The sequence below is a fragment of the Tursiops truncatus genome, chromosome 8 (genome assembly GCF_011762595.2).
Source record: "Tursiops truncatus isolate mTurTru1 chromosome 8, mTurTru1.mat.Y, whole genome shotgun sequence".
In the NCBI taxonomy this organism is placed as follows: Eukaryota; Metazoa; Chordata; class Mammalia; order Artiodactyla; family Delphinidae; genus Tursiops; species Tursiops truncatus.
This window is the reverse complement of record NC_047041.1, coordinates 57101829-57129656: the sequence shown is the minus strand read 5'-3', so window position 1 is coordinate 57129656 and position 27828 is coordinate 57101829. Positions and strand designations below refer to the sequence as shown.

Sequence of the window (27828 nt, the reverse complement as noted above, 5' to 3'; positions counted from 1 at the left end):
CAGCCACAAATTTATTTCTGGCACTGTGGAGTCTCCCATCCATTGCTGGCCTAGCTTTTGCATGTAAGCTTCTGTCTTTGGCTGTGATGAACGGATTCCCAGGATACTCAGCAAGTTTGTGGTGAGACTACTGAACTGGTCGGTGATCTCTGAGGAGACATGAAAAATAGAGTAAAACAAAGGCTTGGAAATAAATGTGTTGCCCTGATTGCCAAAACAGGGAAGAATCTGGATTTCAAAGACTATATACCTATGAGATGTTTGTTCGTCCCTAGCAAAATTCAAGGGACTGTTAAAAGGATGATGTGTGGATACTAAAAAGAGAAGTAGATATCACCAGGATTCAACATGGATTTCTTTAGAAGTCCTGTTAAATTCTCTTTTCCTTAGGATGGAGCCAGGCAGATCAGGGTGTTGCTACAGACACTCTACCTCTGGATTTTTAGAGGTACAGCTCATCCAAATCATAAGATGTCTTATGGAGAAAGTGAAGAATGTTTGGTGTCAACTGAAAAAAACACACAACCTAAAAGTTGAGAATTATATTTTATTTGGGGCATTACTGAGGCCTTAAGCCCAGGATACAGCCTCTCAGATACCTCTGAAGGACTGTTCTGAAGAGGTAGGGGAAGAGCCAGGGTATATAGGAGTTTCTGCAAAAACACCAGGTAGCTGAACATCAAAAGATTACTGCTAATTAAAGAAAAACCAGATATCTCAAGTTAATGAATTTAGCACTCTTCTGTGTACGGGAAGATGCAAGGGTCTGGGCTAAATAAAATTATATCCTGTTTTTCTCCATCATGAATCCCCTTAGGGTGCACCATTGGTGATGGCTGCAGTGGCTGATGGACTGATAGTCTCAACATCCTTTGTTTACTGATACGGCAGGCAGACATTCTTTGTCCACAATGGGTACAGATAAGTGCATTTTACAAACCTGTTTCACATCTAGTTCACTGAAAAAAAAAATATATATATATGTACTTACAGTTTTGGAACTGTAAAATTTTAAAAACGTTTTTTGAAACACTGAAAATGAAAAAGACACAAGAAAGACACTGATTTTTTTTTTTGTAAATTTATTTATTTTATTTTTGGCTGTGCTGGGTCTTCGTTGCTGTGCGCAGGCTTTCTCTAGTTGCAGCGAGCGGGGGCTACTCTTCATTGCAGTTCCCGGGCTTCTCATTTGGTGGCTTCTCTTGTTGCGGAGCACAAGCTCTAGGCACGGGGACTTCAGTAGTTGTGGCTCGTGGGCTCTAGAGCCAGGCTCAGTAGTTGTGGCGCACGGGCTTAGTTGCTCCGTGGTATGTGGCTCTTCCCGGACCAGGGCTCGAACCTGTGTCCCCTGCAATGGCAGGCGGATTCTTAACCACTGCGCCACTAGGGAAGCCCCACACCCACCCACACCTCCCTGACCCCCCCACCCCAGTCCATGACTTTTTGTTGTTTGTTCTTCTCTTTCTTGATTTCTTAAAAAAAAAAAAAAAAAGGTGGGGGAAATGGCCACCCAAAACGAGGTAGAATTACTTTGAACATTTGCAACAACAAAACTGGATTAAATTCTTTAATGAATCTTTGTTGTCAAGTAAGAAACCCTGCATTTTAAATATTAAATTGGGGGCTTCCCTGGTGGCGCAGTGGTTAAGAATCCACCTGCCAGTGCAGGGGACACAGGTTCGAGTCCTGGTCTGGGAAGATCCCACATGCTGCAGAGCAACTAAGCCCGTGAGCCACAACTACTGAGCCCAAGTGCCACAACTACTGAAGCCCACGTGCCTAGACCCCGTGCTCCACATCCAGAGAAGCCACTGCAATGAGAAGCCCACGCACCACAAGGAAGAGTAGCTCCCACTTGCCACAACTAGAGAAAGCCTGCGGGCAGCAATGAAGACCCAATGCAGCCAAAGATAAATAATAAATAAAATTAATTAATTAAAGAAAAAAAAAAGACACATGCATCTCAATGTTCATTGCAGCATTATTTACAATAGCCTGGTCATGGAAGCAACCTAAATGACCATCGACAGACGAACGGATAAAGAAGATGTGGTACATATATATAATGGAATATTACTCAGCCATAGAAAGGAACAAAATTGGGTCATTTGTAGAGACGTGGATGGACCTGGAGACTGTCATACAGAGTGAAGTAAGTCAGAAAGAGAAAAACAAATGTTATATATTAACGCATATATGTGGAATCTAGAAAAATGGTACAGATGAACCGGTTTGCAAGGCAGAAATAGAGACACAGATGTAGAGAACGAGTATATGGACACCAAGTGGGGGAAAGGGAAGGTGGGCTGAATTGGGAGATTGGGATTGACATATATACACTAACTAATATGTATAAAATAAGTAACTAATGAGAACCTGCTCTATAGCACAGGGAACTCCATTTCGCTGTACAGTAGAAACTAACACAACATTGTAAAACAATTATACCCCAATTAAAAAAAAAAAGACTCTGTGCTTCCAATGCTGGGAGCTTGGGTTCAATCCCTGGTCGGGGAACTAAGATACCACATGCTGCTTGCTGTGGCCAAAAAACCCCTAAAAAACGAAAACAAAACAAAAAACATCCAGAAGTGTAGATTTGCCTTAAAATAAAAGTACAGTGCTGATTGCTAAAAAGTTCTTTGTTAAAAAGAAACAAACAACCTAGGGATCAATTAAAAAAAAAAAAAGGAGCTTTTTGTTGCATTAGGATGTGCTGTAATGAGCAAGACTCCAGACAAAATTAAATGTTTGCCAAACATCAATACAACACACTTTTAACATCATTAAGTGTAAGTTATATTGCACCAGCAGAATAGTTTTTTTGACTGGCACTATAAAGCTCACTTTAAGAAAGAAAAAAAGACACCAAGTGTGAATAACAAATGGTGTAACTAAATTACTGCAAATGAAGATTAGCAGTGAGAAGTGAGGAAGGTGACACTCTAAACCATTCTGATACGATGGCATCTCTAATTTACAAGAAGTAGAACTCCCGTATCAGCATAAGATGGTAAAGTGGACTTGAATAAGTTGGCCTCAGTGTGTATATCCAGTGTTGAAGCACCTTCCCTGAATGAGTGAGCAAAGTTAAGGACATGTAGAGAGAATTTTATGCTGCAATGTCAGAGTCTTTGATGGCTTTCTTCTCTGCAAAAGTTGTATGTAGCAGTTTTCCTACAAACTTCTCATTTAATTCAGAGCTAAATAGTGGAATTTCAAAGCACAGCTTAAGAGAAAGCCAGTCACGTCTGCTGTGGCAACATCAGAGTTGTGTTTTGTTGTTGAATCTGTTGTTGCTTCCTCAATGACCATTTCACAGGATTCTTCATTTGCTCTGAGCCAGAAGTTAAATATGGTAAATCAGGTTCTCCTTTCTCATCAGAAGCATCACCAGGTTTTCTGTTTACACGTTGACTAGAAGCTTCGATATGGTGACACATTCACAGAAATCCCTGCAAGCCCACTTTATTCCTTAATATTTGCAGTGTTTTGTGAACATCCATATTGATACAGCAAACTTTCCTTATAGTTCTGTTTTAATCAAATGGAAAAGGTTTTTCTCATCCCATCATTTAACATCTGAGCTAATCTGAAGTAGGAATTACTTCAGGATTATGACTCCAAAACATTATTAATACTCAGTATTAGCTCTGAAATATATCTGATGGTTTTTGAAGTCTTCTACCTTTGGCCAGTAAAAGAAATAGGGATCTGACTTCTGAGCAGTGGCTTCTGGATAACTGGTCTAATATTCTGAGGAGTACTATTGCTGATGGGCTGTATTCATAAATGAGAGGAGCCATGGAAACAAGCCATGTGTAATTTTGTTTAGAACTCTGCTGCAAGTCACAGGGTCCGAATCAAGAAGGCTCTCACACCTTTTAAAAGATCCAGAAGAAAACCATAAATGATTGTTCTGGCTATGTAGTTGTGTGACTGTATCATTATTATACAGAGACAGTATGGTGTTTCTCAGAGTGAGTGCCTGATCAAAATATCTCTGCAATCTGCACTTTTTCTTCATTAGTGTTTTGAACCTTTTCTAGTTCTGTAAGGAAGCTGTCTAGAGACTTATGTGAAAGTCTGCCAACTTTTGGTACAGAATTTCTCATCATTACAAAGGAAAGTGTTGAGTCAAATAGGCAAGCAATATGCTTTGTGAGTCCTGTAGGCAGATCCAAATTGCTTATACTGGCTGTGTCAGCTGGATCTTGACTATTTCTATCAGTACCAGAGCTGACAAAACTTCTTTTCAGGACTCCTACTTTCCTTGCCATCTTTTTTTTTTAAATTAAATTTAATTAATTGATTTATTTTGGTTTATTTTGGTTGCATCGGGTCTTAGTTGCGGCACATGGGATCTTCCGTTGCAGCGCACAGGCTTCTCTCTAGTTGTGGCGTGCAGGTTTTCTCTCTCCAGTTGTGGCCCGCGGGCTCCAGGGCACGTGGGCTCTCTCGTTGAAGCGCATGAGCTCAGTAGTTGCGGTGCGCGGGTTTAGTTGCCCTGCAGCACGTGGGATCTTAGTTCCCCGACCAGGGATTGAACCCACATCCCCTGCATTGGAAGGTGGATTCTTTACCACTGGACCACGAGGGGAGTCCCTTTCATTGCCATCTTATATCGAATAAAAAGAGTATCTTTTGTGGATGGAAAGTCCTTTTAAATCTTTTTGCAGATGGAACGTTGCACCTTGACGAATGTACTTGCTGCACATTTATTACTTACGTCTCTTCTTAGGGGCAGAGCCCAAGCAGCAATACATGGAAACATTCTTAGCCAGTGACATGTCTATCTCAAGGACATTTGCAAGCTCTGCAACATTAGTATGCTCATCTATTGAAAGAAATATAAAGTTTCAAAGTAATCACCTAGTCATCTTGAACTCAGTTCATTACAAAACCTTCAGGAGAATAAAATTCAGATATTGACACGTTCAAATAAATCCTTTGTTGTATAAACTATGTAGCATATTGTAATATAGGGATTCAGAGAGTTGAGTATATTTCTCAGGCAAAATGCACATCTTTATGTCATTTTTGAGTTCTGACCAGCCTACACCACTCACCATGCCTCTTTGGCAGTTTCCACTGGCTTTATTGGTAGAAGATGTGACCATTCCTCAAATTTCAAAAAGAAAAAGTTTGATGATCTACAGTGATTCATAATATCAATGTACTGCTATCTTTTTATTGCCAAGAAAACGTAGATAGTCAGCCCTAATAAAATTGGGCAATGAAGCATAACTTTTTTTTTGGCCACGCCAGGCGACTTGTGGGATTTTAGTTCCCAGACCAGGGACTGAACCTGGGCCACAGCAGTGAAAGCCCGCAATCCTAACCACTAGGCCACTAGGGAACTCCTAAAGCATAACTTTTTTCATTGTTCATAATGTCCTCTATAATCTCAGCGTAATATGATAATGGTGTTATCCTCAGACCCTTTACCACAATACCCAATAAATGGTAAATATTCAGCGTGAAATAATCTCGACTGTAATAGTTCCTCAAAGTATTTGCATTCAATCTTCCTTGACGTGTTTAAGTTATATTTCTGTATCATAACTGACTGTGGGTATGTAGAGGACAATCTGCTTTGCATATTTCCTCTGTGAATTTCCAAGACCCTATCACGTGTTGGTGGGCAGCCTGTTCCGTGAGTGGCTGTGCCTGATGTGGAACTTCCTATCCATGGTGCGAGGGCCCTGGGACAGCTGGTGGGGAGCCTGGAGGAGGCCTGGTGCCTTACACTTTAGAATGCCCGGCTGCCCCGTGGTGAGGGCTCCATACAGCTCAGCACGGCAGAGAAGAGTGTCAGGGGTGCATCAGAGAATCTCAGTTTCTTCATTAAATTATACTTTAAGGAAAAAAGAGCTTTTAAAATTAAAATCATCATTCTTGTAAATAATTATGCAGGTTCACTAATCTACTCTCATATGTGACTGTTCCTCAAATTTCAATGAAAGGATTGGAGAATGCCTTCATTTTGCTTCTCTCCATTTCAAAATTCTTGCCTATGTGACTCTTTTATTTCTAGGTTTTCCAGAGTGATCCCTCCTACCTGCACGCATTATTCTATGCTCTTCTGTTTTCTCTAGGACCTTTCCTCCTATCTTCAATCTTTCCTTTCTTCTACTCTGTGTGTGTGTGTGTGTGTGTGTGTGTGTGTGTGTGTGTGTGTGTGTGTGTGTGTGTATAAATTAAAAGATAACCTCAGGACTTTCCTACTCCTTTTACAGTGGCTATTTTTTCTCCTTTCTTTCTCTGCCAAACTTTCTGGACAGTTGGCTGTCCTCTGACATGTCAGCTTCTGGCACAACTCTTACATGTCTGATGAATGAATAAATGAATGATCTCACATTCATCTCTTCATTCACTTTACGCCAGCCACACAGGTCTTTTTTTCTGTTCTTGAACATGCCAAGCTCCTTCCCATAGGACCTGTGGACTGCTTGTTCCCTTTTCCTGGAACACTTTTCCTCAGATCTTTACGTGGCTAGCACCTCTCATCATCCCTACAGACACACACACACACACTTCTTGGAGATAACCAGTGGTCCCTTCTTCAAGTTGCGTGCACTTTTTTTTTTTATTTATCTATTTTCTTTTATTTATTTGTGGCTGAGTTGTGTCTTTGTTACTGTGCACATGCTTTCTCTAGTTGCAGTGAGCGGGGGCTACTCTTTGTTGCAGAGCACGGGCTCTAAGCGTGCAGGCTTCATTAGTTGTGGCTCATGGGCTCTAGAGCACAGGCTCAGTAGTTGTGGCGCACGGGCTTAGTTGCTCCGGGCATGTGGGATCTTCCCCGACCAGGGCTTGAACCCGGTCCCCTGCATTGGCAAGTGGATTCTTAACCACTGCGCCACCAGGGAAGCCCTGAGTGCACTTTTAAGTAAAATTTTTATAGAAGTATAACATACATATTAAACAGTGCACAAATCATAAGTGTACAGCTTGATAAACTCTCATATAGTGAATGCCTCTATATAATTTGCGCTCATCAAGAAACATTAACATTATTTGTGAATTATTCTTCAATAAAGCTAAAAAATTTTAAAAAGAAACACTATTAACACTGCAGAAACAACCTCTCATGTCCCTTCTCAGTCACTATTTTCCCAGAGAATAACTACTGTACTGATTTTTAAAAATATATTTATTTATTTATTTGGCTGCATCAGATTTTAGTTGTGGCATGCAGGATCTTTTTTTTTTTTGCGGTATGCGGGCCTCTCGCTGTTGTGGCCTCTCCCGTTGCAGAGCACAGGCTCCAGACACACAGGCTCAGCGGCCATGGCTCACGGGCCCAGCTGCTCCACGGCACGCGGGATCCTCCCGGACTGGGGCACGAACCCGCGTCCCCTGCGTCGGCAGGCGGACTCCCAACCACTGCGCCACCAGGGAAGCCCCCCTATACTGATTTTTAACATCAAATATTTGTTTTGCCTGTTCTTAAACATCATATACATGGAATTGTACTATTTTCTGTCTTTCACTCAACATTAAATTTGTGAGATTCAGCCAAGTTACATGAAGTTGTAGATCTTTAATTATCGTTGCTGTATAGTCTCTACTGTATGAGTATATCCAGCGTATTCACTCTACTGTTGATGGGACATTCCAGTTGTGTCCACTTTTTGTCTATTACAGTAGAACTGCCATGAACTGTCATAACCATTTGCACTCTTAATAGCCTTATTGAGGTACAACTTAAATACCATACAATTCACTCATTGCTAAGTGTATGATTTAATTAATTCTTAGTAAATTTATACAGTTGTGCAATAATGACCACAATCCAGTTTTTTTTTTTTTTTTTTTTTTTTTGCGGTACATGGGCCTCTCACTGTTGTGGCCTCTCCCGCTGAGGAGCACAGGCTCTGGACGCGCAGGTCCAGCGTCCATGGCCCACGGGCCCAGCTGCTCCACGGCATGTGGGATCCTCCCGGACCGGGGCACGAACCCGTGTCCCCCGCATTGACAGGCGGACTCCCAACCACTGCACCACCAGGGAAGCCCCACAATCCAGTTTTAAAATACTTCCATCACCCCCAAAAGTTGTGTTGTGTCTGTCTGCAGTCATTTCCTTCTCTCACCTCAGCCCTGGATGACCACTACTTTCTGTCTCCACAGCTTTGCATTTTCTAAAATTTTCATATAAGTGCAATGTAGTCTTTGGTGTCTGGCTTCTTTCACTTAACATAATGTTTTTTGAGGTTCATCCCTGTTGATGCATGAATCAGCAGTCTGGTCCTTTTTTATTGCTGAGTAGTGTTCCATCACAGTGATATAGAACATTTTGTTTGTGTACTCACCAGTTGATGGGCATTTGGATTACATATTTCCAGTTTGGAGCTATTATGAATAAGACTGTTATTGACATTCACGTACAAATCTTTGTGTGGACATATGATTTCATTTCTCTTAGGTAAATACCTAAAAGTAGGATGGCTGGATCAGATGGTAAATATATATTTAATATTTTAAAAAATTCAAAAATTTCCAAAGTGACTGTACCATCTTACATTTCCACCAACAATGCATGAGGAATCCAGTTTGTTTCCTACAAAGTTTACCACTTTTAGTTGACAAAGCTGTGGATTTTTGCTGTCAAATTATTACCCATGTTTTTTTTTTTTTTTTTTTGGGTTATGTGGGCCTCTCACTGTCGTGGCCTCTCTCGTTGCGGAGCACAGGCTCCGGATATGCTGGCTCAGCGGCCATGGCTTATGGGCCTAGCCGCTCTGCGGCATGTGGGATCTTCCTGGACCAGGGCACGAACCCGTGTCCCCTGCATCGGCAGGTGGACTCTCAACCACTGCGCCACCAGGGAAGCCCTACCCATGTTTTATAGGTAAATAAACTGAGGCTTAAGGAGACCAAGAATTTGACCCATGTCACATAGCTAATAAGTATCAGAACGGGGATTCTAACTTTGGTTTTTGTTACGAGGTTCATACTCATTCCATTGACATGAATTGAGATGTATACTTGAATACTCAAGAGATCCCCACCCCCTCTGCAAAAATAGATTATTCATTGTTTTTTGCTCTCAAAGGCAAAGCTCTATTTTAGGAAGGGGTTTTCTTTAGCTCTTAAAAATTTATTTATTTTAGAGAGAACTTGGATCCTTACCTAACATCATACACACAAATTAACTCAAAATGGATCAAAGACCTAAATATAAGATCTAGAGAACTATATGGACTTCCCTGGTAGTCCAGTGGTTAAGACTCTGCACTTCTAATGCAGGGGGCATGGGTTTGATCCCTGGTTGGGGAAATTCCTCATGCCTCGTGACCAAAAAAAACCCCACAAACCCAAAAAACCTATAAAACTCTTAGAAGAAAACACAGGATAAAAGCTTCATACCATTATATTTGGCAATGATTTCTTAAATGTGATACCGAAGGCACAGGCAACAAAAGAAAACATAGACAGGGACTTCCCTGGTGGCGCGGTGGTTAAGAATCCACCTGCCAATGCAGGGGACACGGGTTCGAGCCCTGGTCCGGGAAGATCCCACATGCCACAGAGCAAGTAAGTCCGTGCGCCACAACTACTGAGCCTGCGCTCTAGAGCCCACGAGCCACAACTACTGAGCCTGCGTGCCACAACTACTGAAACCCATGTGCCTAGAGCCTGTGTTCTGCAACAAGAGAAGCCACCGCAGTGAGAAGCCCGTGCACCAAAACGAAGAGTAGCCCCCGCTCACCACAACTAGAGAAAGCCCGTACGCAGCAATGAAGACCCAACGCAGCCAAAAATAAATTAATTAATTAAAAAAAAAAAGAAAACATAGACAAATTGGAGCTCATGAAAATTAAAAACTTTTGTGCATCAAAGGATACAATCGACAGAGTAAAAAGACAACCTACAGAATGGTAGAAAATATTTGCAAATCACATGTCTCATAAGAGGTTAATATCCAGAATATATAGAGGACTACTAAAACTCAAAAACAACAACAAAAACCCAATTCAAAGTTGGGCAAAGGACTTGAATCGACATTTCTCCAAGGAAGATATACAGATGGCCAATAAGCAAATGAAAAGATGCTCAGTATCACTAATCATCAGGGAAATGCAAATCAAAACCACAAGATACCACTTCACACTCATTAGGATGGTTATTATTTTTTTAAATGGAAAATAAGTATTGGTGAGGATGTGGAGAAATTGGAACACTGTGCACTCTTGGTGGGAATGCAGAGTGGTACAGCTGCCATGGAAAACAGTATGGCAGTCCCTCAAAAATTGAAAAACAGAATGATCCAGCAATTGATCCAGCAATTCCACTTCTGGGTATATACCCAAAATAATGGAAAGCAGGGCCTTGGAGAGAGATTTGTACACAGATGTTCATAGCAGCATTATTCACAATAGCCAAAAGGTAGACGCAACCTAAGTATATCCATTGATGGAAGAATGGATAAGCGAAATGTGGCATACATATACATATATATATATAATGGAATATTTTTCATCCTTTTAAAAGAGGGAAATTCTGACACGTGCTATAGGATGAACCTTGAGGACATTATGCTAAGTGAAATAAGCCAGTCACAAAAAGATAAATTCTATATGATTCCACTTATATGAGGTACCTAGAACAGTAAAATTGAGAGACAGAATGTATAATGATGGTTGCCAGGGCTTTTTGGGAGAGGGAAATGGGGAGTTATTGTTTCATGGGTATGGAATATCGGTTTTGCAAGATGAAACAAGTTCTCAGGATGGATGATTGCATGACATTATAAATGAACTTGATGTCACTGAACACAAAAATAGTTAAGACGGTAAATTTTATGTTGTGACTTTTATTACAATTTTTAAAAATTAAAACATTAATTCATTCACTCATTAAGTTTGCAATATTCCAGGCACTCTACTAAGGGCGAGGGATTCAAGTGTAAACAATACCCTGTTCATGCCTGCAAGGAACTTATAGGCTAGTGTGACCATCAGACAGGTGGGCACAGTGTGACCAGGGTTGTGGGAGCCTGTCGGAGGGGCATCTTAGTCCCCTATGTATGTCAGACCCAGCATATGTTTAACAAATAACAGAAGTCAGCAAAGCAACAAATGCTACAAGATCTGTGCCTTTGATTCATTATCAGAAAACTCTCTCCTAGGCAGAGCTGGAGATGGTGAGTCTGCTACTACCCAAGTGGTTTGGTTCAGAGGCCAAAAAATGATTTGCTGGGAATATTACTGAGGGTATTTCTAAGTTACTTAGAACATGTGAGCATTGTCCTTTTTTCTCACTACTCCTTCCAGATGGAATCTTCTATTGATTTTATTACTATTCTATTCACTCAACTCCCACTTCCAATACTCTTGTCTGGGTTATGACAACAGCTTCATCTTCCTGTGACCAGAGTCCACCCCGCTAATTCATTCTCTGCACTGCAGTCAGTCATCCCTACTTGAAACACTTCAGCGGCTCCACATTACCCTCAGAATACCCCAGACTTCTTAGGGTGGTGTCTTAGCTCAGGCTGCCATAACAATATATCACAGACCTGGTGGCTTTCACAACAGGAGTTTATTTCTCATTAAGGTCTGGAAGCTGGGAAGTAAGATCAAGGTGCCCATCCATTAGGTTCCCTGGTGGGGGCCCTCTTCCTGACTTGCAGACGGGCTTCTCACTGTATCCTCACATGGTGGAGAGAGAGCACTTTGGTCTTTCTTCCTTTTCTTATAAGGACCCTACTCCCATCATGGGGGTGCTACCCTCATGACCTCATCTAAACCTAATCACCTCTCAAAGGCCCAAACTCCAAATACCATCACATTGGGTGTTGGGGCTTCAACATATGAATTTTGGGGGCAGAAATATTCAGTCCATAATATGTGGCTTCTCCAGCCTTTCAGGGCCCCTGTTTTCCTCTTTATCCCCATCTCTCTCACTGCTTCCTTTTAGTCTGCAACCTGGCCATGCTGATAGCTGGCAATACTTGGATGCCCCTTGTTCTTGCTTCTTTCTAGGCCTTTGTACAAGCCGTTCCCTCTACCTAGAATGACTTTCCCCTCTTTTGCTAGGATAACTCCTATCTGTCCTTTAGGTGTCCTCTGCAAAGAAGCTTCCTGGGCCCCAAACCAGGTCAGGTGTCCTTCATCTGGGTTTCTGCTCTTGAGTGCCTTGTGCATTTCCCTACGGTGGCTCTCATCACACTGCATCGTTGTCTCTTCTGCTCCACCATCCACCACCCCAGTGAACTCCCTGAAGGCAGGATGGGCCTCGTTCACCTCAGCACGTAGTTCAACGTGTGGCTAACGATGTATGCACAATGAATACTTTGGTTTGTATAGTGCTCTGTACTTTTCAGAGTGTCCCGACACAAAATAGCTCATCTATAGAGGTATAATTATATTTCCTTACTTAACATTCATTCCTCCTGAATAAAATATTCCTTTAAATATATTACTTTTACTAACAAGATTTCTGTGAAGTCAATAATCCACTATGTCACTAATGTGACTGAGTCAGGGGTCAAACTATCTCATTTTTCCTGATATACTAGAAGAGTTTGTGAAAAAGCAGATTTCTTTCTATAACCCAGCAGGACCCTATGGGGCCTTCCTGGGACAGACCCCTCTCCTGTAGTCTCTGCTTTAGCTCCTCTGTGAATTACCTAGATAATCATATCTGATGCTCATTTCCTGAGTAGTTTTACAGATGTTAAAACTCCCACCAAATGGAAGAAATTAACTACTTGATGATGATGAGCCCATAGCCCCCAGACCTACTGGCGCCTAAGGATTGATAATGTTACCCCTGGGACATCGTCCTGTTACCTCACCATCAACCAATCAGAGAATTGTGCACAAGCTGTTCACAGACCCTGGGATGCCCCTCCCTCACTTTGCCTTTAAAAATGCTTTGCTGGGACTTCCCTGGTGGTCTAGTGAGTAAGACTCTGTGCTTCCACTGCAGGAGGCACTGGTTCAATCCCTGGTGTGTGTGTGGGACTTCCCTAGGGTCCCTGGTGGTTAAGAATCCACCTTCTAATGCAGGGGATGCAGGTTCGATCCTTGGTTGGGGAACTAAGATCCCACATGCCACAGGGAAACTAAGCCCACGTGCTGCAGCTAGAGAGCCCATGCACTGCAACTACCGAGCCTGTGTGCCACAACTAAAGACAAGCCCATGCACCACAACTAGAGAGAAGCTTGTGCGCTGCAACGAAATATCCAGTGTGTCACAACTAAGACTCGACCCAGCCAAAAACAAACAAACAAACAAACAAAACAAACCATTAGGGAGTTCGCATGTTTTGAGTACTAGCTTTCCTGAACTCCTTGCTTGGTGCCCTGCAATAAGGGCTGTACTTACCTTCACCACAACCCAGTGTCAGTAGGTCAGCTTTACTGTGTGTGGGCGAGAGGATTCAAGTTTGGTTCCATCCACCTCACTACAAATAACTCAATTTTCTTTCTTTTTATGGCTGAGTAATATTCCATTGTGTATATGTGCCACATCTTCTTTATCCATTCATCTGTCGATGGACACTTAGGTTGCTTCCATGTCCTGGCTATTGTAAATAGAGCTGCAGTGAACATTGTGGTACATGACTTTTTTTTTTTTTTTTTTGCAGTATGCAGGCCTCTCACTGTTGTGGCCTCTCCCGTTGCGGAGCACAGGCTCCGGATGTGCAGGCTTAGTGGCCATAGGCTCACAGGCCCAGCCGCTCCGCGGCATGTGGGATCTTCCTGGACCGGGGCACGAACCTGCGTCCCCTGCATCGGCAGGCGGACTCTCAACCACTGCGCCACCAGGGAAGCCCGGTTCGGTAACATTTTGAATGACTTGATGGAGGTAGGTGTCTGTGAGGGTGCAGTGGGGGAATGGGTATTGGCCTCAGCTGGTGATCTGACCTCAGGAGTTTGTATCCCTGGCTTCCTGGTGGCAGAAATTGGGAGGCAGGACTAGGAAGGGAATGCCTGTGGCTTGGAGGAAGCTCTTAGTTCTTAGAATCACAGAACTTTAGTCTTAGGTCATTTGGTTCAACCTCTGCCTTTAAGAAATGGGGAAAGAGATCTAGTATTTTGCCCAGAAAAACCTCAGAAGACCTCCCACCAATCTTGTTTTCCCTCTCCCAAAAGCCTGAAGTTGGAGGTCACTAGGCTTCTGATCTCAATCAAAATATCTCTCAGAAGCATTCATCCCCTCTCTTTCAGCAGCAGCATCTAAATAGTGTGCTCTGGATAGATGATGGGTTAATACTGCTACATAGAAACTCATGGAAGGCATAGTCCTTGGCCTCTAGGAACTTACAAATCAAGACCAAGTGTTTAAAAATGATTTGCACATGCTGTCAAGTCAAAAGAAAGAGAAAGTTTTAAATACAGCTTTTATTTGAAAGCTGAACCAGACATTAAATCAAAATAATTTTTATTTTTTTGCTTTTGCTTGGACTTTCCACTTCGTATATGTAGATGCTCAAAAATTATGATTTAGATTTAGGAAAGTGCTGATTTCGGAAAGTGGATGTTCGTTTTTCCCCAGGGTGCAGAGGAGTCAGAGTAGGGAAGGAAGGATGACATCACTGAACACCTCCTGCAAAGTGAGGATTGTCATTCCCACTTCTCTGTAGGACTCTGAGGTGCAAGAATTCCCCATGGTTAGGTTGCTAATAGTTGTGTGTGTGTGTATGTGTGTGTGTCTGTGGTTTGAACCCAGTTCTGTCATCAGAGCCACACAGGCTGCTAAGAAGCAGAAAGTCTGGCATTCTGGGTCCCAATTATCAATGTGAAATATGGCCAGTTAAGTTCAGAAGGAGGTTATCTGGTTCAAGCCTGCCTTTTACATATGGAGATGCCGAACCCCTAAACGACAGAGCAGCCAGCCTGCAGAAGGGCAGAAGGCAGTGTATGTGTGTGGGCCAGGTGTGGCCCAGCGCTGACACACGGGAAGCCTGAAGCGAGAAAGGGTGATTCCATCCAAGAAAGAGAAGGCAGAAAAGTGGCTATTCTCATTCCCACACTCAAGGTGTGAATTCCTTTATTGAGTCATAGTAATTTTCCAAAAATTCTGATTCCTGGTACTTTAGGCTCTCAGCTCAGTATTTATCTCTTTGTCCCCAAACTCCACACCCTTCAAGGTGCCTCACAGTCCAGCACGGAGTGGGGGGCTCCCACAGCTGCACATCATTCTTTGTCACCCCTGGCCCCCAAACCCCTGGTTCCTTTGGTCTCACCTCTAGACAACTGTGTCTTTCAAAATCTTCTTCCCTGGCACTTCCTCACTGACCTACAAAATCTTTCCCAAGGCATGGTCCTTCTATTTACATTTGTACAGAGCTTTTGCTTTTATAATGTGCTTTCTTGCCCACCTTCTCACTTGATCCTCATAAACACCCCAAGTGAGGTAGGAGGAAAGGGATTATTACTCCCATTTTACAGGAAAGAGACTGAGGCTGCCCTCTTGATTCTCCAGTGTCATCAGCAAACATTTATGGGTCTAAGCCTCACACTGGCTCAGCAGTGCTCCTTTGACACAGGTTCTAGGTTTTCTTTTCTTCTCACGTTTCCTGGAATCCCAGCGGGTTTTACACAGCAGGCATGCTACAAATATAGCTGATGATGCATGGCTAACCGAAGGCTGCAGTCAAAAGCTTTGTGTTGCTTTGGCGGTGACCCTGTAGACTCCTTAGCTGATTTCCAAGTGAATCGCGTGCCACTCCTGTCCCTTTCCTGTTTATAATTCATCGTCTAATCAGATTTTTCAGGGGACGTAAGTTTGCAAACTTCCGTTTTATCCAAGTGGATGTTTTGTTTTTCCTTGCCTAAATGTTAGGCATCCAACCTGATGGGTTTCACAAATTAATGTAATTTATTTTCCATGTTGTCAGTGCAAAACAAAGGTGTTCTTAAGACAAAGCACTGAAGACCACAGTCCTTCCTCCTCTTCTGTTTCTTGAGTCAGCAGCAAGTAAACAGTTCTGTAAACATGTGTGGGTCTACGTCCTTGTGTGTGTGGACCCGCTGCTTTATTCCATCCTTAACTGGTTTTGTCCGAGTTAAGTACCAAGTGGCCTTGTCTTAGTCAAAATGGAGATTCCCGTAGCACCTGGACTTTCATCAAGGCCCGTTTCAGTTGCTCGTAGGTGACGAACATCACCACATTCCAGGCTCCCAAACGCAAAAATGAGGGTGTAAATCTGATGAGAGAAACAACCACATGGTCAGGTGGGTGGACTGGAGTCCCACATGGATCTATGCGCTCTCCCCACTCGGTGCTGGTGCCAAAGGACTAGCCTTCTGTTAGTCACGAGCATTTTCTGAGATTGTTCAGTCATTTTCTTCTCTACTGAAGGAATTTAGGCAGAAGCTGGAGTTGGGAAAGGAAAGAAAACTAACATTTTGAGCCATGTTACTGTGTCAGGCAGTTAATTCTCACAGTTCTATCAGGTAGCTATGATTGTTGCCAGTTCCTTCTCTTCAGAAACCGAGGTTAAGTAGCTCAGTTAAAACCACCTGACTCCATTCTGCTGCTGGGTATTTCTGGGCTCATTTACAACCTGAGTGGCCACCCCTGCGGAGACCTCGGCCTCCAGCTGGAGGGGCAAAAACAACGTGACACCAAATTTAGCTGCTCTCCGGAAAGCCTGCCTGTCCTGCGGTAGGTAGCGCAGCTGGGCGAGAGCCCCCCTCGGCTGTGCTTCGCAGACTCAGGGAGCGGCCGGCCCCTGCCTCTTCTTCAGCCTCTCTCTCCGCTAATCCCCTCCTGGTCCTCTCAGCTCCCGCCAGACGCTTCCTCCCACACCTTTGCCCACGTTGCTCCTTCTGCTTGGAATATCTCCTTCTCTCCTTGCCGGGCTGTTCGCTCTTGGCTCCGTGGGACTCAGCTTGGGCACCAGAACCTCCCCCCAAGGCCTCTCCTGAACCCTCAGCCTGGGCCCCTCAAAGGGCGTACAGCACGGGGACAACGAATGTGAACTCTGGCATTAGACTTGGATTCACATCCTAGCTTGACCAGCTTCTTGAACTTAATCTTTCTCAGCCTCAGCTTACTTATCTGTAACATGAGGACAGCAACACCTACCGCACGGAGCTGTCGAGAGGATTAAATGAGTTAAGGTACAGCGCATAGCACAGGGCCCAGCACCCGCAAGATCCTCGGTGAATGTTTGCCAAGTGAAAGTACAAACCGAGACAAGTGGCTACAGCTGAAGAGTGAAATGATGGCGGCACTTACAGGAAAAGAACTGTCAGCTGGAACTCAGTTTTGTGACGTCATCCCAGGGTCGAGAACATGGTTGCTTGTTGGGCCCAACCTAACGCTGGACGCCAGAAAACTATCCTCAGTGGTGGAGGTAAGAGGGCCAAGCAAAGAGCTTAGCGTGGGATGGACGATGTGGGTGGTATCTGACGGTCAGTGTTTGAGCCGTGGCTCTGCCATTCAGACTTTGTGAGCTGGGACAAGTTCCATGACCTTCCTGAGCCTCGGCCTCTTCCCCAGTAAATGTGGAGAACACGGCCCAGTTCAGGGGGGTGAGATAGTATTTGTGAAGTGCTTAGCAAAAGGCCTCATACTTAGGGACTTAGCAGTCATGACGATTGTTAATGACTGCACTATAGAGTGCTGCCTTGGTGCTGGGGACTCTGGGATATGGAAGATATATACGGTTGACCCTTGAACAACACAGGTTTGAACCGTGAGGGTCCACTTATACACAGATCTTTTTGCAATATTAAATACTACAGTACTGTATGATCTGCGGTTGGTTGGATCCGTGGTTGGTTGAATCTGTGGATGTGGAACCAGGGATATGGAGGAACCTCATGTATGGAGGGCCGACTATAAATTGTCCACGTATTTTCAACTGCATGGGGTCCATGCCCCTAACCCTCGCATTGTTCAAGGGTCAACTGTATAAGCCACAGTCCTTGGCTGCAAGGAGCCTGCACTCTAGCATGGGGGATAATTTAAACTTACAAATACTATAATATTGATACAAAGTAGGAAGTGGTAGATCCCATAAAAGTGGTGTGGAGGAAGTATCACTGAAGTTCACAGAGGGGGAAAGTTTACACCTGAGAGTGTTAGGGAGGAGGTGGCATTTGAACTAGTTTTGAAGGACAGCTAAGATGTAGAGCATGTGGATGGTGCAGGAAAGGCATTCCACGCCGAGGGAACAGTAAATGCCAAGGCAGAGAAGCAAGAAAACATGAAGCACATTGGGCACTAGGGCTGCCGACTATGGTGGTCCACAGTGATGGCGGTGGGTCCGAGAAAAGTCTCAGGATTACCAACCACCTTTCCCTCCTCCTCCCCTGCCCAGGACGTTTGGGGATAGCACTTTGACCTATGCCTAGAAACCTTTTTCTCAGATAAGCCTCCCTGACTCTCCAAATCAGACCTGGTCCACTCTTTCTAAAAATCATTTCCGTAGGTCTTTATACTTGTCCTTTGTGGCATTTACACCTGTGCTGTTCACCAGTGTGTTTCCAGGTGGACCCATGGTAGACACAATCCACATGGCGGGAAGGAAGGGAGCTGGGGAGGGAGGCCTGCTTCTCTAGGAGGGAGTACTGGCAGCAGGAGGGGAGGCTCACCCCTTATAGAAGGCTGTGGGGCCCTCCTGGGTCACCATCTTCAGCATACAGTCGAAGGGGCTGCGGTACTGGCCTGGGGGTGAGTTCATATATCGGGTCTTCACCACGTCCACTGGGGAGGCCACCACTGTGGCACAGAAGCCAGCTCCAAAGGCAGAGACGAAGTGGCAGGGGAAGTCGTCTGTCGCAGGTTAGGGAAGAGCAAATGTTGGGCTGTGAGATGAGGCGTGCCCTTGCTTTCTGTTTCATATGTGTCCACTGTTTGTCCCTCATGAAACTGTGAACTCCCTGAGTGTAAGGATAGTGTTTTCCAAATCTCTCACAGTGCCCAGGGCGGAGCTCTTGGTAAGGACTCGTAAAACAGAACTGGGCTGTCCCAGGGTTGGAAGGTAATCCAGTCCAACCACCTAGTTGGAGGAAACTGTAGTCAGAGAAGGTGACCCTTGCTTACAGGTGCACGGGGAGAGGTGGCACGGGGCTGGAAGCCAGGTCTCGGGCCTCCTGTCCGGGGTTCTTTCCTACTCATCATAGTGATGTGCTGGGCACTGCGCCTCCCTCCACTCCTGAAGCCCAGTTGCCTGTGGGTGGTGCCCACTCTCTGGCGTCCCGGGTTCCCTCTCTGCTATGGGAGGGCCGTCTGCCTGGAGCCCAGGGCCTCACCGGTGAGCAGGTGGTAGTTTAGCAGCTTCTCCTTGATGATGTCGTAGGTCACCATCTCAGCACAGTTGATGATGGCATTCCTCATGATGTTGGGCAGAGTTCCTGTCAGGGAGGGGGTGGGGCTGATGAGTGGGGTAGAGGAGAAGTGGAACCCCTGGCTGCAAGGCCACAGGCCCCAGTGGGGGGGACATGGTGCCCCATTCCAGGGGTCTCAGAGGAGCCCACCTCAGGTGGGCAGATTCCATACTTTCCTTTCTGATGTTTAAAAACTCTCAGGTTATCCATGTCCATCTTAGAGATAAAAAACAGAGAGGCCCTCTTGTATTTGTTTGGGCCACAGTTCAGAGGATAATCTGCAGTATCTATCAGAATAAAGATATGCCTCCCTGAGACCTGGCTAGAGGCAGAAAAGGAAGCCTTTCTTTGGAAGAGGGAGGCTAGGCTCTTGGAACAGTGACAGGATGTAGCCCTGGCAGGGCCCTTGGAGAGCGTCAAGACCCCCCCCCCCCCGCCCCGCCCCAGTTTCACAGATGAGGGCTGGGCTCCAGGAAGGCACACAGCAAGTGAGGCTGTGACCCAGGTGTCCTGCCTTTAACCTTCACTGGGTCACTGTTTCCTCTTCAAGATTCACGTGAGCCCGAGCCACATGTGGGAGAGACAACAGCATTTGTCAAGGTGGCCACCACTCAGACACGTAGGGAACCCTAAAGCCTTGTTCCCAAGGAAGCCCCCTCCTCATGGCTGCTTCCTCCAGTGGCCTCCGTTTCTTCTCCATGCCCTGCAGTCATCCTCGTGGGCCTTTGCTGGGGAGGCCCTTCCCTCACTCTCTGCTGAGCCGGCTCAGCCTTTGAGGCCTAGATTGTGCGTCACCTCCCCCCGCCCCAACCCCCAGCCCGCATGGCCTCTCCTGCCTCCGGCCCTGCCCCTGCGCGTGATCCCAGCACATCCTGCCCTGTGGAATAGCTGCTCCTTGACATGTCCCCTCTCCTCTGTGTGACTGTGAGAGCCACGAGGATGTCTTCTATTCATTTCTCTCTCCCTTACAGTCCTGCACGTGGTGAAGAGTTGGCAAACTGAACTGAATTTGGGGCAGGGTGGCGGGTCAGCTGGGATGTTGCAATGGTTGGGATGTTCCTTTAGAGTCGCTGAAATACACGTGCTGGGCTCCCCCCTTGCCCAGTTCCCTGCTCCAGCCCTAGGGTAGGGAAATCACTTCCCAAGACCCCCTGAACCTGGAGTCCAGACCTACCTTTCCACAGGCCCCGAACCCCTTCCTCCCTGGCGATGGTCCTGTAGGCATCCATTGTCCCGCTGTACTTCCTATTGCTCCCAGGCCCAGTGTGCACGCTGGCCTGAAATCGGATCTTCACCACATCTGTGGGCTGGGCACAGGTCACTGCCATGGCCCCGGTGGTGCAGCCCGCCAAAATCCGGGTAGTGATGCTGCAGTCTGGAGAGGAGGAGAGTGAGTGGGCCAGTGTTCCGCCACCCAGCACCTCTCTGGGCCTGACGCTGATCTCTGGGGGCTTCCCCTGCTTGATGCCTTCCTCTCTTGGGCCAAGGCTCCGGAGGCTCAGAGTCTTCTCATGAGCATGTTACCAACTTCTCACGCCCCAGCTCTGCCTCTGAGTCTGCACTGCCCTGGCCTTCTGACCCACAGCCTAGATTCTGCTTCTGCCCACCCCCTCAGCACTCACGGTCCGATCCCTTGGGGGTGTAGAACTGCTTGACGGAGTCATAGAGGCCGATGCGGACGGAGGCGAAGCTCATCTGGCGCTGCAGGCCGGCGACCAGCCCTTTGTAGGGGCTGCGGGGGCCCTCGGTGCGCACCATGGTCAGGATGGTGCCCAGCACCCCGCGGTACTGCGCGCTCCGGGCCGCCTGGTTCTCCCCCTGGATCTGAGGGACACCCCGCAGCGTTGTGAGGGGCTGGGTGGGGGGTGGATGGGGCTGTGTGCAGGGGGGCCTGCTTGGGGCTGGACCTTGGAAAAGCATGGTCACAGCATCACATCCCGGTAAAAATGACAGTTTTGTGTAGCAGTTTCCAGCCCACAGACTGCTGTACACAGTGTGGTGTTGGATCCTCAGGGAGAACAGCGTGGATTGTTTTTCTTGGTACAGATTGTCAGTGGCTTGCCCAAGCTCACCCAGTAATTCCTTACTTCTACTTCTCACTTTTTGGCTTACAAAGTAGGGCAAGGCCATGAAGGGCCCTGGCATGTCCTGCCAAGGAACTAAGATCTTTTGGTCTTGGGTGATGGTGATGGGGAGGTGGCGAGGCAGGGTTGTGGGCAGTGGGGTGAGTGGCCTGCTCAGGGTCCGCTGTGAGGAAAAGCGAGCGGGCAGACACTGCAGGTGCCCTGGTGGAGAACTCAGCCCCTCCGCTGATGGGAGTAATGACCCTCGGCCAAAGGGCGCCTACCTGCAGGCGGACCTTGGCCGTGTCCAGTGGAAAGGTGAGGAGGTCAGCAAAGCAGGCCGCTGTGCCCGCCCCCAGGAACTTCACAGCCGTTGTGGGAGGCACCTCTGAAGGCTTCAGTCCAACCATGGTCCCAGGGGCTCTGCCCGGTCCCTCCAGGGCCCAGCGGAGGTCCAAGGAGAGAGGCTGCTGCACAGCCCTGGGCTTCAGTGCATGGAGGAGGCTGCAGGAGACAGGCCAGAGGAGGGGATAGAACCCATGCCCTCTGGGTCCATCCCCAGGCCCCCCTCAGCATCAGGAGGGTGTTTATAAGGGAAAAGCCTGTGCATGGCTGTGCTTAGCTGTGTGGATTTGACTTATAAGAACAGGTCACTTTCCTCCCTTATGTCTTGCCATCTTCACCCTGACCCCTCTCCCCTCCCGGTTGGAGGTGGGTCTCCACTGTATAAAGGCTCAGGCAGGGACAAGCAACCCCCCAACCCCGTTCTCCTTCCCCAGCCTCAGGCTGCTTCCTGCGAAAGGCCTGCTCCCTGAGGTGTATGGAGAGAGAGGCTGCCAAGTCTCATGGCTTTAGGCCCTGCCGTCCCAAATCAACAAAATAAATGTGCCTCATGGCTCAGTTAAACTGCTAGCCATCTTGGATGAGGGGTTGTAGTTGTTGTTTCCTCCAAGCCTGCCTGAATGTACTCTTCTTTACTTAAAACAAACACAGTCCTTCTCAGCCTGTGATTGCTTCTCTGTCACCAAAGATATTTAGCCTGTGACTAGAGATGTTTCCTCCCAACACTGTAGGACTCCCGGGCTGGTGTTCTGCTGTGGAGGGATGGGGGTGGGGGGGTGGTGACTGACCCTGGGCCCCTCTGCTGCTCGGCCTCCCCAGGGCTCTGAGGGGGACTGTGCCCCCTCCCTGCCCCCAGGGGTGCACTTGTGCCTGCACCCATCTTACTGCTGGTGGACCAGGGGCATGTGTACATGAGGGTCCTGGTTTAGCCTTGGTTACCTTGGGAAGCGGGTACAGGCCTTTGGTGCTGATGCCATCTCTTGGCAGTTCATGCCCACGGGCACCCCAACTCACACACTCGGCGCCCCCCAGTGTGCTGGGATCCTGGACCCTTCAGCATTGTCACCCCTGGAGCCAGGGCCAGTCTCATAGAGTTAGCTGTTAAGTGGGCTGACTGTGTGCCCCCTTCTCTATGGTAATAGAAGAACTCTGGTCCTGTGGTGAGGAAACCTGAGTTCCTGCCCTGTCTTCATGGCTTACTAATGGGTGAGGGACATTAGATACATTATTTAACCTCTCTTGGGTAAATGGGAATGATATATTACCTATTCACCAGTGGTGAAATGGATTCCAAAAGATAGGGGTGACCACTTGAGGCTTCTTTCAGGACTGTGGTCTACAACTCTGGTTCTCCCTGTCCTGTCTCTTCAACCCACATGGCTCCCTGGACTCTTATGCTTGCTGTCGCCTTTCCCTAGAAAAGTCTGTTCTTAAGAAGGAGCTGATGTTTCTAATTCATGCTAAGGTGTAAGTGACTATCTTAATGATCAGCTATTTCTTGAACACTATGGCAGGTACTAGGGGAGGAAAGATATGGAATGAATCATGTTTGGCCCTTGCCTCCAAGGAGCTTACATTCAGGAACACAGATAGGTGTAGAATTATCCAAAGGGAATGAAGGAGGTGAGATGGAGGATGGGTTGAGATGGGAGTTCACCAGCCACTGGATCCCAGTCTGGAAGCCTGGGTCATAGTGTGGAGGGACAACTTTTGAATCCTGCCCCGGGGAAGGGGGTGCTTTTATCTTGATCTCTCCCGGCATGAAGTTGCACTTAACATTTTACTTTTATTTTTAAAACTTTAAAAATTGAGATATAGCTTACATATAAGGATTGTATACATTTTGAAGTTATGGAGTCATAAAGGGAATTGTGCACCGATTCTGGAATGTTAGGCCTGGACAGCAAATGCAGGAGGAGATTTTCTGGATGGGGACCTAACCTAGTGTCCAAGCATAATTCAGATCATGTCACTCCCCTGCTTTAAAGCTCTCCAACCGCCCCCGCCCCGCCTAGTTATTCAGAACAAAGTCCAAAGTCCTTGTCGTGGCCTATGGACCTCCCTAAGACCCAGCTCATGCTAAGCTCTGTGCTTGGCGCTCCAGGAAATCTGGAGATGAGTAAAAACAGTCTGTGTGACCTGCCCGTGGGGAACTCTCAAGGAGTCTTGTGGGGGCATTAGACACACCCACACGTAACTGCAGTGCAAGATGGACTGGATCAATGTTGGAAGGAAGGAACCATCAAGAAGGGACCCCAAGGAGGGAGAAACCCTCTCTCTTGTTTGTGAGGTAGAATTAGGACAGTTTCATGGTGGGGGGTAGGGGGAGGGCCTTGAAAGGTGGGCAAAATTTCAGCAGCTGGAGAAGTGGGAGGGGGGTTCCAGGTGCAGGGAAGGGCGTGCGCTTGTGCGAGAGTCCAGGGCACCGCTTAGGGTAGGAGGAGGGAATGGCTATGGGGCGTGAGGCTCTTGCGGTGGAGCTTTACACACGATTTCACTGAATTCTCACAACTTTCCTGAGAGGTAGGCTCCCCCTTCCTCTCCCTGCGTTTGAGCGAATGGAGGCTCAGAGATGTTGGCTTGCTCAGTGTTACCAGCCACCAGTGTCAGAGCCCACTAGGCTTGAAACAGCCCTGGAAAGAGGGCAGGACAGCATTTAAATCCATTTTACAGGTGAGAAAAGAGAGGCTTAAGTTGGAAAGAGACTTCCTCAAATTCAGAGCTCCAACCAGGTTCTTGTGGTGGCAATAAGGCCCCCTTCACCGTTCACTCAGGGGCCCCAGTGGATGTGGTAGTGTGGATATCCACTATCTTGCTTTTTTGTTGAGGGCATTCAAAGCCCTTTAAATTGCATGCAAAACCCCTCTCTGGGGAATTAAGTGCTAAGCACATAGAACAAGAGCTTGGCGAGGAGGGCTGGGTGGGTGGGCATCGGTGTCCAATTTGGCAGAGGAAGAAAATGTGCCCAGAGAGGCTGAGACCAGCGCACGGCACGCAGTCAGGCCTCAGGCTCCCCCTGCAGTGCTCCTCCCACAGCCCGTCTGCCTGCCTTTCTGTGTTGCCTCCCTGAGAAGGTCCAAGGAGGATCTGGCCCCTTGGGAGGCTGGCGTGGAGCTGAGCCTGGCTGAGGGGACAGCACTGCAGGCGTGCGGGGGGAACACTGTCCTCCTTCCCCTTCGCCCTGCAGAAGCCCAGCAGCTGCCAGGCAGGCTCAGTCCCCGGCAGGGAGGCTCTGGCTCCTCTGTCTGGGGTTGGAATGAAAGTGCCTGGTTGTGTGTGGGAATAGCTGCCAGTGCCTGCATCCTGTCAGCCTCTCTTCCCTCAAGCCCTGGCCTTTCCCCTCCTCTGACAGGAGCTGTGCTGCTGGGAACCTCGGCTTCAGGAATGTGAGGGCCCGACTCTCAGGGCAGGGAGGCCCTTGGGAGGTGTGTTCTCTAGTGTCTCTTGCTGGTTGTACAAGTGTCCCTTTTTCAAAAGCTTGGTGGCCACCCAGGCTCTAATAGAAGAATCCTGCAAGTTAGGTATTTTAATTCCACTTTCAGAGTCAGGAACTGAGGAGCAGAGGTGGGATCCCGCCCAGGGCTGTGTGACTCAGTGCATTCCCTGCCATTGGCCCCTGGCAGTGGAGTGTTTGCGATGGGCCAAGCCCTGCAGGGAGCACTTGGTGGGCTTTGCCTCATGGGCTGGGTCCGTCTCCCAGGGGCCGCCTGTGTCCTCTGGCCAGAGGGGCTGAACCATCAGGCACGGCTTCCCTTCTGAACCTCCTTTGTCCTCAACTGCCTCCGTCCCACACCTTCTTTAGGATTAGCTCTGGTTTTTTTTTTTTTTGGCCACGCTGCGCGCCATGCAGGATCTTAGTTGCCCAACCAGGGATCGAACCTGTGCCGCCTGCAGTGGAAGCGTGGAGTCTTAACCACTGGACTGCCAGAGAAGTCCCTAGAATTAACTCATTAACTGCAATGGTTTCCTGCCTAGATGGGGGGGGGTGTCCCAAAGCAGGGACTGGGGCTACTTATCTTGGTTCTCTGTGCAGCCTGGTACAGGGACGGCCCAGGGCCAGAGGGGTCCAGGGAGGACCAGTTGACCAAGGGACCCCACTTGCTGAGGTGGGGAAATGGGCAACAAGGTCTGAGATGGCCACAGTGTTCTTTGGTGGAGGGCCTCAAATGCCACAGCTGTACTTAGCGAGAATGGGGACTGGTTGGTGTTTTCAAGGTGAGAAATGACACCATCAGACCTGTGTTTGGATCAGGCTGGTGCAGGTGTCAAGGATGGACTGGAGGCTCAGAGACAAGTGAGGCTGAAGGGATGGTGCAGCAAGAGGTGTTGGAGCCTGAACTTGGTCAAGAGCAGCGGCCAAGGGTGAAGCTGGAGCCTATTCCAGAGGCTGTCCCGAGCCCCCCACGGGAGGGTGGAGTGGACTCAGGTGCGGAGGGCTCTAGACTTTCACTGGTCAAGTGGGGGCAGGGCAGGGGGGAGGCCACAATGGTGGGCACAGGCAGGGGCCCTGAGGCCAGTGCTCCTTAACCTCCTTCCCCCTTTACTCCAGCCTCCTGAATTGGTACCCAGGGAGCCCTAGCAGCCAGCAGAACTTTCCCACTGGCAAAGGTGAAGCGTAGAGCAGACCCTCCTTCCTGTGCTCTGCTGGGGCACGTGAGGGATGGGACATTTCAGCCTGCACGCCCAGAGTCGTGGTGCCCCATTAACATCTGCCGAGTGCTTCCTGCACCAGGCACCGTGCTGAGGGCTTTACAGGCATTAACTAGTTCAACCCTTTTATACGGCATACAAGGTAGCTGCTATGATTGTCCTCATAAACAAGGGCCCTGGGGCTTCCAGGGCTTCAGCTAATCGTAAGGCTAATGGGATGGAGCTGGAATTAGAGCCCAGGTCTGTCTAGCACCTGTTCCTGTTCCACCACCCAGAGTCTCAGACTTCAGGGAGAGCTCAGGATCCCTGAGCTGCTTGTTTACAGAGTGGATTCTTGGCCCTCAGCCCCGGAGATTCAGGTCTGAGCTGGGGTCTGGGAATCTGCATTAGAAACAAGTTCTCTGTGGTGGCTCTGAAGCAGGGATCAGAAGCCCCTTTTCTGAGATACGCTGCCTGACTCCACCCTCCTGGCAAAGCCTCTACTGCATCCCCACTGAGGAAGCTGTCTGAGCAGAGCTGGGGTGGCCCCCCTACTCAGGAGAGGGGGCCTCATGGGGAAAGGGCTTTATGCTCTGGGGGAATCCTCGGGACTCTGGGTCAGACTAAGGAGAAAGCCACCTCTTTATCTATGGGGATTTGCAAAATCACAGCAGAGGCAGCCAGCAGGGCAAGGGGGAAGTGAGTCCTGGGTGAGTGACACAGGAGCTGGGGTGGAGTCCCAGCCCCGCCATAGTGCCCTCATCAGGGCTGCCGTTCCCTCATCTTGACTGAACCTCTACCGGCTCTGTCCTGCTATGGTTAGCGACCCCTGACAGCTCCTGGCTGCTCTCCATAGGCTGCTGCGAGGGGAGAACTTGGAGGAGGAAGGTGGGGTGGAGAGTGGGGTCTTACCTGTGAGTCCAGCCAAAGTGGGGGAAGCATAGGGTCTCTTTAAGGCTCCTCAGGGCTCCATCCCAGGAGGTGGCAGCAAGGACCTGATCACGCCTCTGTCATTTGCTGTCGTCTCTGCAGCCTCTGGCTTGGCACCTGTCTTTATACACTCTGGCTGACCTGAAACCTTATCCTGGAGAAGCTAGTTGACAGCCTGGTCACTTGACCAGAGGCGGCTGGTGAGGGGCAGGGAGGTGAGGGGGAAGCTTGGAGTTCCAGATCTGCTTCAGCTCCCTTGACTTGGGGTTCTTTAAACTAGCCCTTTCCAGCTGATTAGTGCTTCCTCGGGTGATGAGGGTATATATGGGGTGGGGGGTTTGGACTTGTCACTTTTGAGAGTCCAAAGGTCAAGGCTTCCATGATAGTCTGGGCAGGGCTCTCCTGGGCCTCCTCTTAATAGTAACAACGATGATAACTCACTTCTTGGTGCCTACCACGTGCTAGAAACTTTACATACATTATTTCTATCTCTTCACAACACTATGAGGTAGGTACAATTAGGAGTCTAAGTTTTTTTTTTTTTAAATAGCTTTATTGAGATATAA

At 47.8% G+C, this 27828-nt stretch overlaps 1 protein-coding gene, 1 long non-coding RNA gene and 3 pseudogenes across 4 annotated transcripts in view; 1 reads left to right on the top strand and 4 right to left on the bottom strand.

The window, feature by feature from the left end:
* Window position 1: 1 nt before the first annotated feature.
* On the bottom strand, window positions 2-27383 carry UCP3 (uncoupling protein 3). 3 transcript variants are annotated; one of them, XM_073808487.1, is made up of 7 exons: window positions 27245-27383; window positions 21646-21865; window positions 20921-21122; window positions 20473-20673; window positions 19224-19325; window positions 18564-18744; window positions 2-149 (listed from the first exon to the last, which is right to left on the bottom strand). In XM_073808487.1, exons 2-7 carry the CDS (start codon window positions 21769-21771, stop codon window positions 128-130), a joined length of 834 nt encoding a protein of 277 aa, XP_073664588.1. In that variant the 5' UTR covers window positions 21772-21865; window positions 27245-27383; the 3' UTR covers window positions 2-127. The 3 variants fall into 3 exon arrangements, with proteins under 3 accessions (XP_073664588.1, XP_073664587.1, XP_033718193.1); XM_073808486.1 differs by lacking the exon at window positions 2-149 and adding an exon at window positions 14343-16335; XM_033862302.2 differs by lacking the exon at window positions 2-149 and adding an exon at window positions 14343-16165.
* On the bottom strand, window positions 2900-3528 carry LOC109547059 (protein FAM91A1 pseudogene; annotated as a pseudogene).
* Window positions 3588-4305, bottom strand: LOC141279288 (protein FAM91A1 pseudogene; annotated as a pseudogene).
* LOC141279287 (protein FAM91A1 pseudogene) lies at window positions 4609-15713 on the bottom strand (annotated as a pseudogene).
* Window positions 16320-27828, top strand: part of LOC117313411 (uncharacterized) — a 28534-nt gene continuing 17025 nt past the window's right edge. Inside the window, exon 1 of the long non-coding RNA XR_012333428.1 lies at window positions 16320-17320. This is a non-coding gene — a long non-coding RNA (uncharacterized lncRNA). The remainder of the gene's footprint in view (window positions 17321-27828) is intronic.

Coding starts and splice junctions, on each gene's coding strand:
- UCP3 (XM_033862302.2), bottom strand. CDS start 21,771: ATGGTTGGACTGAAGCCTTCAGAGGTGCCTCCCACAACGGCTGTGAAG. Junction 20,674..20,920: donor CACCCCCAAGGGATCGGACC/GTGAGTGCTGAG, acceptor CCTCCTCTCCAG/ACTGCAGCATCACTACCCGG. Junction 18,745..19,223: donor AAACTACCACCTGCTCACCG/GTGAGGCCCTGG, acceptor AACCTGCGACAG/ACGACTTCCCCTGCCACTTC.